This window comes from Cercospora beticola, chromosome 9 (genome assembly GCF_033473495.1).
Source record: "Cercospora beticola chromosome 9, complete sequence".
NCBI lineage: Eukaryota > Fungi > Ascomycota > Dothideomycetes > Mycosphaerellales > Mycosphaerellaceae > Cercospora > Cercospora beticola.
This window is the reverse complement of record NC_088943.1, coordinates 708789-722273: the sequence shown is the minus strand read 5'-3', so window position 1 is coordinate 722273 and position 13485 is coordinate 708789. Positions and strand designations below refer to the sequence as shown.

General features: G+C 53.2%; 6 protein-coding genes across 6 annotated transcripts; 3 read left to right on the top strand and 3 right to left on the bottom strand.

Annotated features, from left to right (window-relative positions):
• Positions 1–286: 286 nt before the first annotated feature.
• On the bottom strand, positions 287–2130 carry RHO25_012509 (uncharacterized protein; the record flags this gene model as incomplete). The annotated part of the gene is made up of 2 exons (XM_023603813.2): positions 287–877; positions 1015–2130. The coding sequence occupies 2 exons, from the start codon at positions 2128–2130 to the stop codon at positions 287–289; spliced, it is 1707 nt and encodes a 568-aa protein (XP_023450397.1).
• A 526-nt stretch (positions 2131–2656) lies between these two features.
• Positions 2657–2998, top strand: CYM1 (Mitochondrial presequence protease; the record flags this gene model as incomplete). Its single annotated transcript, XM_023603812.2, has 1 exon — positions 2657–2998. One exon carries the CDS (start codon positions 2657–2659, stop codon positions 2996–2998), a length of 342 nt encoding a protein of 113 aa, XP_023450424.2.
• Positions 2999–3076: 78 nt separating this feature from the next.
• Positions 3077–5881, top strand: RHO25_012507 (uncharacterized protein; the record flags this gene model as incomplete). Its single annotated transcript, XM_065603558.1, has 1 exon — positions 3077–5881. One exon carries the CDS (start codon positions 3077–3079, stop codon positions 5879–5881), a length of 2805 nt encoding a protein of 934 aa, XP_065459630.1.
• Positions 5882–6603: 722 nt separating this feature from the next.
• PRP28 (mRNA splicing protein prp28) lies at positions 6604–8916 on the bottom strand (the record flags this gene model as incomplete). The annotated part of the gene is made up of 1 exon (XM_023603811.2): positions 6604–8916. The coding sequence occupies one exon, from the start codon at positions 8914–8916 to the stop codon at positions 6604–6606; it is 2313 nt and encodes a 770-aa protein (XP_023450430.1).
• A 2276-nt stretch (positions 8917–11192) lies between these two features.
• On the top strand, positions 11193–12293 carry RHO25_012505 (uncharacterized protein; the record flags this gene model as incomplete). Its single annotated transcript, XM_023603809.1, has 1 exon — positions 11193–12293. The coding sequence occupies one exon, from the start codon at positions 11193–11195 to the stop codon at positions 12291–12293; it is 1101 nt and encodes a 366-aa protein (XP_023450399.1).
• Positions 12294–12497: 204 nt separating this feature from the next.
• On the bottom strand, positions 12498–13216 carry RHO25_012504 (uncharacterized protein; the record flags this gene model as incomplete). The annotated part of the gene is made up of 2 exons (XM_023603808.2): positions 12498–13114; positions 13168–13216. 2 exons carry the CDS (start codon positions 13214–13216, stop codon positions 12498–12500), a joined length of 666 nt encoding a protein of 221 aa, XP_023450428.1.
• Between the last annotated feature and the right edge of the window lie 269 nt (positions 13217–13485).

The window sequence follows — 13485 nt, the reverse complement described above, 5'->3', positions numbered from 1 at the left end:
TGTATACGTATTGGAAAAGAGAGGAGAAAAGAAGGAAAGGGAACGTATGAAACTGGCACCAACATGCCTTGACTGCGCAGGGATTACTCGATCGAGTCGGAAAGAAGGCGCTGTTCAAATGCTTCCATCGAGCATCGGTTTGATCAGATTTGGAAATGTGCTGTACATGGTGAGGTCCGCAAAATCGGGCCTGCAGGGGAAAAAGACAAAACAAGCTCTCGCAGAGAGTTGCGCATGCGAATATTGTACAGCGAGATCCTTTGTTGTTTTATTGCCGATCGATCAATCAATGTCTTTGGCCGTTGCCATTAACTTGTACAGCTTGCGCTTCCAGTGCCGCACGATGCGCAGGGGCCATCATCGCGCGCTGCTCGGCCTCAGTAACTCGATGGATTTGTCCATTCGGCTTTACGACTTCCGTCTGTGGTGGGGGAGGCGGCGGAGGTCCATACACTCGCGTGTGCTCATCCATGGGTTCTTCTTCCGTGTCGTCGTCGTATTCGCCTTCGTCGTCGTCGTACTCCTCGTCGTCTTCGTACTCGCTCTCCGTTTCCCCTTCTAGCCCATCGTCGAAATGGTCCGCACCTTGAGCCGCGTGAGCTTGCTGCGCCATTTGCTGCGCGTTGCCGTATCCCCCGCTCTGCATCGCTCGACAGAGCTTCTTAAGCTTTTCGTTTTCGCGAGTCAGGCGGTCGATCGTCTGCTGTGATTGCGAGCGCTCTTCGGCCATTTGGAAAATATTCTTATTCGTGGCTTCCTGCTTCCGCGTAAGGTTGAGATTCTCTTTTTCCAGACGCTTAGTCTTTTTCGACATCTCCTCCATTTCTTTTCGAAAGGTGAGAAAGAGGTCGTTGGAATTGTTCAAGGTATCTTCTACCTGCTTTGGGGTCAGTCAGTTACCAGGCAACGACCAAAACTGTCCTCAGCGAGTCATGTAGCAGCGAAGCTAGACATTGCAAAGGGGGAGCGAGAACGCACTTTTGCGTGTTGATGCTGGTAGAAGTCTTGACATACCTGCTTGAACTTCTCCACGTAGACGTTCAATTGGCCTCGCAATTCATTTTCCGTCTGGCTGAAGGTGCTCACTTGGCGGGTCAGTTGATGGCTTTTGCTCAATTCGCTCTCTTGCGCCTTCTTCAGCTGGTCGTGCCGCGCTATTTGATACTGCACTTCCAGTTCCTTCACCCGAAGTAACGACTGGAAGTGCAGCTCCCGCAGCTCGTATTGGTGTAGAAAGGACGTAAATTTCTCCCGAAACAACTTATCCTGTTCCAATTCGGCGGTCTGCCGTTCGGGGGAGCGTTTTTGAGATACCACCTCATCCACATCAATGACCATGTTTTCCAACTTCTGGTGCAATTCTTCGTTTCGATTTGCCGCATTCTCTTTCAGCTCGCGATAGTCGTCCTTGAGTTTCTTGTTCTCGCGCGTCAATTCGCGACTGAGTTTCTCCAATTTCTCCTTCAGCCCTCTCTCCCGCGTCCGCTCTTTGCTGACCTCCTCTTTCTCCTTCTGCAATTGATCTCCACGCTTCTTCGCTTTGACGTGCTCCCTTTCGGTCCTCTTCATCTCGGCTAGCAGGTCGCTATACTTTTTCTGCAGAATGTCCATCTTGCTATGATGCGGCTCCATGGTGTTCAGCAGTTGCGACAGATCGCGATTCGCCTTCTTCACCTCGGCCTCTATTTCGGCATTTTGATGTGCATCCTCTGCGGTTGTGGACTCTAGCTGGGATATTTTGGACAACAGTGCGGCGTGGGCATCCGAAGGGTTTGTGGAACTGACACTCCCCTTCTTCCCTTTATTCTTGGGCTTTGCTGGAGCGGGTGCCGCAGCAGGTGGCGGAGGAGGAGCGACAGGCGATGCATCGGATGCGGGTGCATCGCGCGGAGAGTCGTAGGAGATAGAGGGGGAGACCCGGTGGGAGGATTGCGCGGAGGGCTGGGCTTGGTGTTGCTGTTGGGCGACGGCATTCATGACCGATTCCTGGTACTTGATAAAGCGTTCGCCTTTGGTGTATGTCTCGATCTGCTGGGCCTGGGAATTCCGGGCACCGGTCCTGGCAGCTTCGTACTTGTCGGTCTTCTTCTTCTGCGCGAGGATTTGCGCCGTGTGCAGGTTGCTAGCCATTCGCCGCCGGGGTGGTCGAGCGGCGGAACGGCAGAGATTGCGTTTGGTCGGTAAGCTGCATCAGCGCCGCCTCAGCGCCGTGGTTCCGCTCCCAGTGCAATGGGTAGAGGGGGTCCTAGTGCATGGAGCGCGACGTGTCGATTCGCAGGGCGCACGGCGGGGGTTCGATGCCAGGCGGGTATGTGCGTCGATGATGAGCGCGAGGAGTTGGAGCAGGGAGTTGCTCGAAGCTGCTGCTGCCGCTCCGGGACGTGAAGCAGCGGAGAAGACGGCGGCAGCGGTGGAGCTCGACGGCAAGATGGCGTGTAGGAGAGGGTGTCGCAGATTGCACGCGGGATCCGTTGCGCAACGTCGTTGTTCTCCCCGGTCCAGTCTGCAGTGCGTGCAAAAGCAGCATAGTCGTCGACGAGCACTCTCCCGCCGACGGCCCAATCACGCGGCCAGCGGACTTCGACCTGCAGATGCATAAACGGACGACGCCTTCGCCTCCGTCATCCTCCATCACCACCACCGCATCCTCTCCCTCATGTTGAGCACGTTGCGCAGCACCGCGCGATCGCCGCGCATCGTTGCTCCATACCACCGCCTGCGACTGCACCGCACCTACGCCTCCGTCACCGACCTGCAGCAGTATCCCAAGCCGGGAGACCGACTGCATGGCTTCACGCTCCAACGCGCTGAAAATGTGCCCGAGCTGGAGCTAGCGGCCCTGCACTTCACCCACGACAAGACGGGCGCCGACTATCTGCACATCGCACGAGACGACACCAACAATGTCTTCAGCATTGGCTTCAAGACCAATCCGCCCGACGCCACTGGTGTCCCGCACATCCTCGAACATGTCACTCTCTGCGGGTCGGAGAAGTAGGTGCAGTGCAGTGGCAAGAGATGAGATATTGTAGGCTGATACAGTGGTAGGTATCCTGTTCGCGATCCTTTCTTCAAGATGCTTCCTCGTTCCCTGCAAAATTTCATGAATGCCATGACCAGTTCCAGCTACACCTACTACCCTTTTGCTACCACTAATAGACAGGACTACAAGAATTTAATGGGTGTATACTTGGATGCTACATTGCATCCGCTGTTGAAGAGAACAGACTTCTTGCAAGAGGGTTGGAGAGTCGGGCCAGAGAACCCGAAGGAGCCAGTCACGGACAGCAAAGGGAGCGATCTCGTGTTCAAGGGTGTTGTGTACAACGAGATGAAGGGCCAGATGTCAGATGCGACATATCTTTTCTACTCGCGGTTCATGGAGCACATCATGCCGGCAATCAACAACAGTGGAGGAGATCCGCAAAAAATGACCGAGTTGACTTACGAGGGGTTAAAGACTTTCCATGAGGAGCACTATCACCCGAGCAACAGCAAGATCTTGACATATGGAGACCAACCCATAGAAGAGCATTTGCAATTCTTGGGCGAGCAATTGTCACACTTCAATCAGAGAGCAGTGGACACCGACATCAAGGCACCGATTGTCATCGAGAGTCCTCAGTCCGTCACTGTCAAGGGCCCTGTGGATCCTTTGACTCCTCCAGATGCGCAGTTCAAAACCTCTATCAGCTGGATAGCAGCCGACAGGACCGATCAAACAGAGTCTTTCGGATTGCAAATCGCAACGAACCTGCTCATGGATGGCTATGGCTCGCCACTGTACCAAAACTTGATCGAATCTGGTCTCGGTACTGACTTCTCCATGAACACGGGATACATGCCACTGGGGCGCAAGTCCATCTTCTCGATTGGTCTCAACGGTGTTTCCGAGGAGAATCTGCCCAAGATCAAGGATGTCATCTATCAAACAATTGAGGAGAGCATCGCGAAAGGGCTGGAAAAGCAAAAGGTGGACGGAATCCTGCATCAGCTCGAACTTGGTCTCAAGCACAAGAAGGCAGCATTCGGCATGGGCATCATTTCCCGACTCAACCCAGGTTGGTTCAACGGCGTAGATCCTTTCGAGTCACTGCAGTACAACAAGCTGGTTGATGCTTTCAAGGCCAACTACGCCAAAGGGGGTTACCTGGAGGATTTGCTTCGGAAATATCTGCTCAACAACAGAACACTGACATTTACGATGGAGCCTAGCACAACTTATTCTGCAGATATTGCCGCGGAGGAGGCATCGCGGCTACAGACGAAGATCAAGGAAGCCATCGAAAGCTATCCGAGTGAAGAGGAAGCGCATAAGCAGCTGCGTGAGCGTGAATTGGACCTCATCAAGGAGCAAGACGCTGGACATACGGAATCTGTTGACTCTCTGCCATCCTTGAAGGTCTCCGATATTCCTCGCGTGGACAAGGAGATCACGTTCAAAGACAACACAGTCGACAATGGTGTTGAAGTGCAATGGCACCAAGCTTCAACTAATGGGCTCACATACTTTCGCGCAATCGCCCTGCTGAAAGACTTGCCCGAGGACCTTCGGATGCTCGTACCGCTCTTTTGCGACAGTCTCATGCGCATTGGCACGAAGACAAAGTCCATGGGTCAGCTTGAAGATGAGATGAAGCTGAAGACTGGTGGCATCAGCTTCGGTCACTTCTCCAGCACGTCGCCTCACGACACCCAGAAGGTTGAGGAGGGCTTCTCGATCGGCGGACGGGCTTTTGACTACAATGTTCCGGCCATGTACGACTTGATCCAGACAATCTTGCTGGAAACTGACTTTGACTCGCCGAATGCGCACAAGATGATTCGTCAATTACTGCAAATGGGTGCAAGCGGAGCTGTCGATGGCATTGCTGCTAGCGGCCACATGTACGCTATGCGGTATGCCACGGCAGGCGTCTCTCCCGCGGGCAAGATCTCAGAGCAGATTGGCGGCATCACGCAGGTCAAGCTCATCACTAGCCTTGCGGCAGCGGAAGAGAATCCAGAAGCCATGACAGAGCTCATCAACAAGCTTAAGGCAATTCAATACCTTGCCGTGCAGAGCATCCGCGAAGGCAATTTGCGAGCAGCCCTTACATGCGGCACCGACGCCGCGTCTGCGAACGAGTCCGCATTGAACTCCTGGCTGGGCAACGTGACCAAGACCAATCTTGCCTCTCCTTCTACCACTATTGCGACTCCAAACTCGTTCTCCTCTCACCGCAACACCCTCTTCAACTTGCCTTACCAAGTCTCCTACTCGGCCCTCACCGTTCCTACTGGACCCTACACCTCCCAATTTACAGCCCCAATTGCCATCCTCTCCCAACTCCTCACACACCGCCACCTCCACGCCGAGATCCGCGAGAAGGGAGGCGCATACGGCGGAGGCGCAACATCATCGGGCCTCACTGGAACCTTCGGCATGTACTCCTACCGCGACCCCAATCCAGACAACACCCTCTCGATATACCACTCCGCATTATCCTGGGCCGCCAGACAAACCTGGACCGAGCGCGATATGCAAGAAGCCAAACTCTCCGTCTTCCAAAAACTCGACGCGCCAACCAGTGTTTCGCAAGAAGGCATGACGAGATTCTTGAACGGTATTACATATGAAATGGAACAGCAGAGACGAGAATGGTTGTTGGATGTCACGCCACAGGACGTGAAAACTGCGGCGGAGAAGTTGGGTGAACAGATTGAGAAGGGGGCGAGTGTGGCTGTTTTGGGGAATAAGGAGGGAAAGAAGTTCCTGAGCCAAAGTGGTGCGGAGTGGAAGGTGGAGGAGTTAGGGATGAAGGGACAAGAGGAGATTGAGGATCCGGTAATGGAAGGTGAAGGGACGAAGGATGGGATGGCTGCTGTTGCGGCTTCGTGAGAGCAAAAGGAGGATGAAAGATGAAATGCAGGTGTACGATGTTCTGAGTCTCCACTTTAACAAAATGTGTGAATAGACTGTATATATACGGAGACGATGACAACGATTGAAAAATTCCTGGAGCCTCGACACATTATAGCGTAGTACATATCATCATTCATCAAGAGAGGCTGTTCCGTCAACACCACCAGACCTTGACTTGATGATGAAGGGACAGGGCAAATCACGCTGACTAATCTTTCGCTCCCCTGTGCCTTCCACCGTTCAGTCTGTGCCAAGGTAAACATCAGCTAGCGCAAAGAATTCATGCAAGGGCTCTGATTGGACATTCATTCATCCTTCACTTCCCAGTGCTTTCCACCCGCCTTCACGCATTTCAGGTTAGGAGAACTGTCACCATGAAAGGTGCTGACTAATCTTTGACACCCCTGTGCCTTTCGCCGTTCACTCTGAGACCTAGTGCCAAGACAAACATCAACTAGCGCAAAGACTCTATGCAAGGGTCTTGATTGGATGTCTTGTTGCTTCAATCAAAGTAGCCTTGCACTGGCAAACTGGTCAGCATTCAGATGCATGTACATCGCCCAGACAGAACGCATCCACTGCGACGTCTGGCGAAGCCGTCTTCAAAGTCTTTACTAAAGTACCTTCAAAGCTACAATTGGCTGCCGGACATCTCTCATTCATCCAAATTTCTATATTGTACACCATCGTACTGGCATCTACTTTCCCCAACCACCTTTCCCACCAAACCCACTACTCTCCTCCGCATTCCCTTTTCCTTTCCCTTTCCGATCAACCTTACTCTGCGCAGCCTCATGCCTCCTCAACTCATCCGGCAACCTCGAAATCGAACTCTTGCTTATCATTTGTTTCAAATCATACAACACATCATGATCCTCTCCACCCAAGAACGTAATCGCCGTACCCGTCTTGCCCGCTCGTCCCGTACGACCAATTCTGTGCGTATAACTTTCGATATTGGTCGCCATGTTGAAGTTGACAACGAGAGAGACGTCGGGCACGTCGATACCTCTTCCTGCGAGATCGGTGGCGACGAGGATTTCTGTTTGGCCGTCGCGGAGGGATTTGAGGGCTGCTTCTCTTTGATCCTGGGTTTTGGAGCCGTGGAGGGTGACGCAGGTGTAGCCCATTTTTTGGATGTCTCGGGCGACGTTATCGCAGTTGCGTTTGACGTTGACGAAGACGATGATTGGTGGAGCGAATTCGTTGCTGTTGAGGATGTCGGCGAGGCGCTTCTTACGCTTGTCTTCGCCTTGGACGAATTCGACTCGTTGCTCGACAGAATCGACAGCTTCGCCGACGTTGCCGATGGTTACCTGTGCTGGGCGTCGGAGGTATTTGCGTGCTATTCGTTCGACGGCTGCGGGCATTGTTGCTGTGTACATCATCGTCTGTCTGTATTTCGATAGGCCGACGTGTCTGGCCATTGCAGAGGCATCTTCTGCTTCTTCTGTATCTGGCTTTTCGTTCGAGACCGGCAGAGCATCGAGAATCTTATTCACTGGCTCTTCGAATCCGAGATCGATCATGCGATCAGCTTCATCCATGATGATGTAACAGCATTGCGATAGCACAAGGACCCGTCGCTCGATGCAGTCGACCAAACGTCCAGGGGTGGCAATGATAATTTCGGCACCGTCGCGCATGTTGTAGCTCTGCTCTTCGATCGAGTGCCCACCGACAAGAGAGACACACGTGAACCCGAGAGGCGTAGCGAACTTCTTCGCCTCAATCTCGATTTGTTGTGCCAGTTCACGCGTGGGAGCCAGAATGATAGCATAGGGCCCATCATTCTTGGTCATTTCGTCCAGTGCTGGAAGTTCCGAAATATAGGTGAGCAAAGGCAATAAGAAAGCTGCGGTTTTGCCAGAACCTGTGACAGCGACACCGATAAGATCTCTCGATTGCATGGCGATGGGTATTGCCGCTCTCTGAATAGGTGAAGGGTCCTTGTAGCCAACTTGGTCCACAATATCGAGAAGGCGTTTCGGTAAGTCTGACTCGCTCCAACTCCTCATAGGATTTGGGATAGAGCCTCCCTTAGTAGAAATATTGAAATCTTCCTTGAAGATACGCCAGTCTCGTTCACGCATGTGTTCGAGCTTCTTCTCGCTCCAGTGCTTATCGATACCATTTCGTCCTCCTTCTTCACGCTTCCTGCGCTCCATTTCCAGTATTTGTGCGGCTCGTTGCTTTCCTGCCTCTGGGTCACGCTCCGCGATCGCCAGAGCGTATGCACGAGCTTGTGCATCAGTAGCATCGTCTGCGAAGCCACCTAATCTTCCACGCCCGAAGAAGTTGTTTTCCGTTCGTGTAGCGTAGATAGGATTGTAGTCAGGAGAGGTATCTTCTTCCGCGTTCCATTCGAAATTGAATTTCTTCTCGGTGGTCCGCTTTCGCTTCTTCGATGCCGAAAAGGTCGATGTGTTGGTGTCTGCTCCCATGTATCGCTGTTTGTTCAGTTCTGCGACTTTCGTGGTCTCGTCAATTGCCTTGTTAACAGATTTGTCCTTGCCTTTCGAGACCGCTACATCCTTAGGAGGCGGAGGCGGCTTAATATCGTAGCCTTTGTTGGCCAAATCAACACTGGATCGCATCGACGCTGGACCTCTGGGCGCATTGCCCCTAGGTCCTGTAGGCACATTCGCAACTTCACGAGAGGCATCCTGTTTGGAGCTCCCGTTGGCTGATTTTGAAAGAGCTGCTTCGCGAGCCTCTTTCTCTTTCGCTAACCGCTCTCGTTCCTTCTTCGACAGGAACTTTGGCTTCGCGGCGGCCGCATCCTGGGCTTTCTTACGAGCGAGCAACTCTTCCACACTCAACGGCTGTGCGCTCGCGATCTTCTGCATCTTCACAGGCGCGACGACTGCACTTGCGCCATTTGCAGCTGCAGCTCCGGCACTTTTCTCAGACACGGGCGGCGGTGGTGGCGGAGGTGGCAGCGGATCGCTAGGCGGAGGAGGTGGAGGAGGCAAGTCACTCGGCGGTGGTGGTGGCACGTCAACATCCATACTTCCACGAACTTGTGACAGCGCGCGACTTTGTTCAGTCGGGGTAGTGATCTCAGTGTTGCGACGTCTTCGAGCTCCAAAGCAACAATTCCTGCATGACTCGCGTGTCGCAGTCGGACCGGGGCAGAGATGCGCCGAGACACCGACCACCGAGCTTGTGAAAGTGTTCCTGGGTTGCCTGGTCCAGGAGGGTTGATACGACACGATCGCAGCTGCACTTCTGCTGTTCTCCCCCACGATGCACTCGCAGCGATACGCGCTCGTGTTGTGTCGTCAGACTCCTCTGAGACACGAACACTGATACGGAGCCAGGCATTGGCACACGGCACTGAGGTTCCGTAGGGCCTGGAACCGCTCGGCTGTTAGACGCCGCGCCAGTCTTGCGCTCTTTTTCTGGCGACACGCGGGCCACATTTGGCAAGCACCGTGATACTGGCTCCACTCGCTCACCCCATCGACGAGCGGCAAGCGGAAAGCAACATCAGATCGCGCGCCTACGACGGCACCATGGTTCAAAGTATACACTCCTCAAGAAGGCTCCTTCTTCGCCATTATTGCGAGAATGTAGGATTTCCTTTGCATCCTCTCTCGCTACTGTCGCGTTCATTTCGAGTCAAAGTCTATTTTCTCCTTCATTACTGCCGAAAGCCGCGTCGCCTGCTGATTCAAGACGCTCTCTGGCCGCGTGGACTGATTCCAAGACCGACCTGAACAAGACCTCTTCAGCCGCTTGGTCACCTCGGACAAGATTCTGCATCACAAAGGACTACCTTTGAGCGACATTGTTCCTGGAAACAACAAACCATGATCTGCTCTTGGCTATTCCAGGTAGCCATCCTAGCATTTGCAGCTCTCTGTCAAGCAGGAGCACTACCAGCATCGATCCCGGAGGACCGGAGTACAAAGAACGATGTGCCCCAGATACGGGTGGTACCCCAAGTGAACACAATCGAGAACGAACAATCGCGAATCCCGGCCATCGACCAACACGATTCTGTTCAATATGAGGACTTGGTACCATCAGAACCTATGGTGACTTCTCTGCCCGTTCTTGAGCTCGATGATGTCGTACACCGGCCCATCGTTCATGTGTAAGTCCTGAAACGTTATGTTCCTCGTGATTGTGCCCTCAGCTCACCGAGGATATAGCACGAGCTTCAGCACAGAAGTACGAAAGCGAGAGGCAGCGCCTACAAATGCAGCAGCCTTGAATTCATGATGGTCTGGGCGCTACTCCAACGATGTTTACAACATGAGTAATATTTTGCCACCGCGGTCATGGGTTTCCCCCTGCCGCAATGCAACGTCGCGCTCACCTCGCACACTGTGCATGCAATTTGTCATGACACCTTGCTCGATCATCAAGACCTTTAGATGACCCCGTACCGCAGCGATTGGAGCTGTAAGGATACGAGTGGAAGGGCTTGCGGGGTCCCGAATTCACTCCTCAAGGCCGGGAAGAAGGGTTCACGAAGACACGAACGATATGAAGCGAAGAAGGAGAATGCTCGTTCCGGGAGAGGCTATGAAACGAAGCGGAGAGGCAATGAAGACCCACATGCAATGTCAGAAACACTGTCGATGGGTCAACGGAGTCAATGCCTTGAGAGCAAATGCGCAACAACGAATGGAACAGTATCAGTGACATTTACGATCCAAGATACCGCGTCATCCCGAGCACACTCTGCATCAGAAAGGGCTGTGTGTGTCTGTGGTGGGAGAGATATTTCGGACGACGAGCACTGTCTACGATCCGCTCGCCCCAGATCAGGAAACTATGTCAGGTCACGAATTCTAGAATGCCCCTCCAATGAATTGGAAAGAAAAAGACATCGACCTGAATCTGCCAAAACTTCTGTGATCATGAACACCTGTTCGCATCGAGAATTGCTCTATGTGCCAGGCGAAACAATGTCTGAGGTCGCGATCACTCCCATAGCCTGTAAGTAGAAGACGAGCTACTACTAATCGAAGCGCTCGGGCATAATGCTCGTACAAGTGAACCTGGCAGCTGTGCCCCATTAGGCGCCGGCGCCTTCTCCGCCATTGACCCGCTAAGCACATGCACGAAGATGAAACAGCCAATAGCATCACTTCATGCAAGACAGTAGCGGACTATATTGGTGAATACACAAGAGTGGGTCGCGGCAAACATTCGCCTTATTGATTGACTTGATTGACATGTTCGTGGCACAGCACATCGACTTCAGCATGTCGTCCACTACATCTCACCTGCGACGGGTTAATGCCTTGCAACTTACTCCAAGACTGCCACAATGCTTGTGAAGCCGACATTGCGATCATGGAAGCTCGCACTTGTTGCCGTGTGCATAGTCCTCGGAACAGCATACCTTTCTGCTGGAAACGACCTCTTCTTCAACTTACGGAATGGGTTGGCATCGAAATCCGTCACTGGGCCAGGCGCGGGGAACGACACATTGGGTTTTGGGGCGATCTATGTCCTGACGGAAGATGCCTCGTCATGGCGGGTACAAGGTCTGCGCAAAGCGGCAAGATTGGTTGGACTTCGGATTACTATACCAATCCAACGACAAGTCTCACATGAGGGACTGCTTAGCCAAGTCAGCGGCCAAGTCGTGGAAGGGTATGGTCGTTCGCGTGCTCTCGTCAACCATTTGGCTCTCCTCGACACGATCGCTCAAGCACCTTATGAGACAGTCCTCGTCCTCGAAGACGATGTAGACTTCGGACTCGACATACGAGCTCAAATGGAACTCGTCTCGAAAGCCTTCTGGGATCGCGCCGGCGGAGCTCCCGAATTTCGAGACCCAGAACAGGAAGCCCTACATCCATACCGCCATCACGAATGGGACATCTTCTGGCCCGGCCACTTCGGCATGTCGTTCATCGACGGCACCGAGATCTACAAATATCACGATCCTCACGCACTCCCCTGGAGTCGCCTCAAAACACAATTCAACAACTACTACGAACAAATGGCCGCATCCAACCCCCCAGAACCCCAGCAGCTCATCTTCAACGTGGCACCACTCTCAACTTACGCATACGCAATCACAAAGTCTCATGCCGCACGGCTCGTACAGAAAATCAGAAACGATAAAGCAGACAGTTTCGACACAGCACTACATATCGACTGCGTCGGCAAAGCGCACCGTTGTGTCGCTCCTGTTCCTCAGCTTTTCCATCATCATCGTGTTACGGGCGGAAAGGTGTCGAGTGGCAAAGAGGCATCCGCAGGCAATGATGGCGCTGTGCAGAATATGGTGTGGTATCGTAAAAAGCATAAGTATACTTATAATATCGAATGGAGTGCGCGATGTAACGCGATCGGAGCTGGGGAGAAAGTGGGAGAGAGATGGCAGTGTCTGCCGGGGCAGGGTGACGGGGAGATATGAGAATAGAGTAGTTGTATGAACGCATTGGACACACTTTCATATCCGCACTCAACATGCACGAACCTCCTGGGTCTACTGGGCGCCTGCTCGCGCTTTGCATCATCTATCATTCAACATCGCATCCTATAACAGGACAGCGTTTCCAATGCCTTTTCATACTGTACTATACACATCATTCCCCCATCCCCAACATCCCAACCCCACCTACTTCTGCTTCTTTCCCTCTCCCTTCGCCTTCTCCGCCCTCTTCTCATCCCTCTTCGCATCCATCAAAGCCATCTCCTCCTGCTCCTTCCTCTGCGCATACCACTGCCCCGCCTGCAACACAAGCACCCCCACCAAAACCAGCGCCAAAATCGTATTACTAGCCGCCATAACCCTCAAACTATCTTCCCGTCCAATATACTCCCCCTCCCGATTCTCCAACGCCTTATCCACAATCGTCTCCCCCGCCTCAGTATCCAACGCCTTCGTCCCATACGCCCCGGCCGTCACAGTCCTTAATCCTTTCACGATATTGGCAATGTAGACTGTGATGCCGCACATGTAGAGAACCAGAGAAGCGCCATCGAAGAGGAGGTTCGCTTCGGTGGGTTTGAAGAGTTTGATGAGGAAGCCGAGGAGACCGGTGCCGATTACGATGTGGAGGATGCGTGAGATGAGGGGTGGGGAGGCGTGGATGAATTTTAGGTGGTTTTCTTGGAGGACGAAGAAGGCGGTGCGGGGGTTTATGCCGGCTTCGAGGACGGGGGGTGTGGACCAGAGGACGTTGTAGTCGTAGGGGAAGTAGGCGAAGAGGACGCCGAGGAAGAAGCAGGTTGCTGGAGGATATGTTAGATGGGGAATTGGTAGAGCGTAGGGCACGTTGACTTACGGCCGATGATGAGAAAGGTGGCGAACGGAGCGGTGCCTGCGGCGGGCATGGTGGGCGACGTTTGCGACAGCGTTGTTGTGCGTGAACGTGTTTCCAGCTGGAGAGATGTGGGAGGCAGCTGTCGACGTTGCGCGCGAAAGCCAAGCTCAGCGCAATGCCGAAAGCCAATTTGTCAGTCGCGGGACCCTTTCACATGCGCAAGCACAACTCTACAGGGGTGACACAGACATGCATGTCTTCAGGCGCAACGTAGACATGTTCTAGATCGTGAAATTCACAGCTGAGCAGTAAGACGAGGTAATGCCGTGCGCCGCTCAG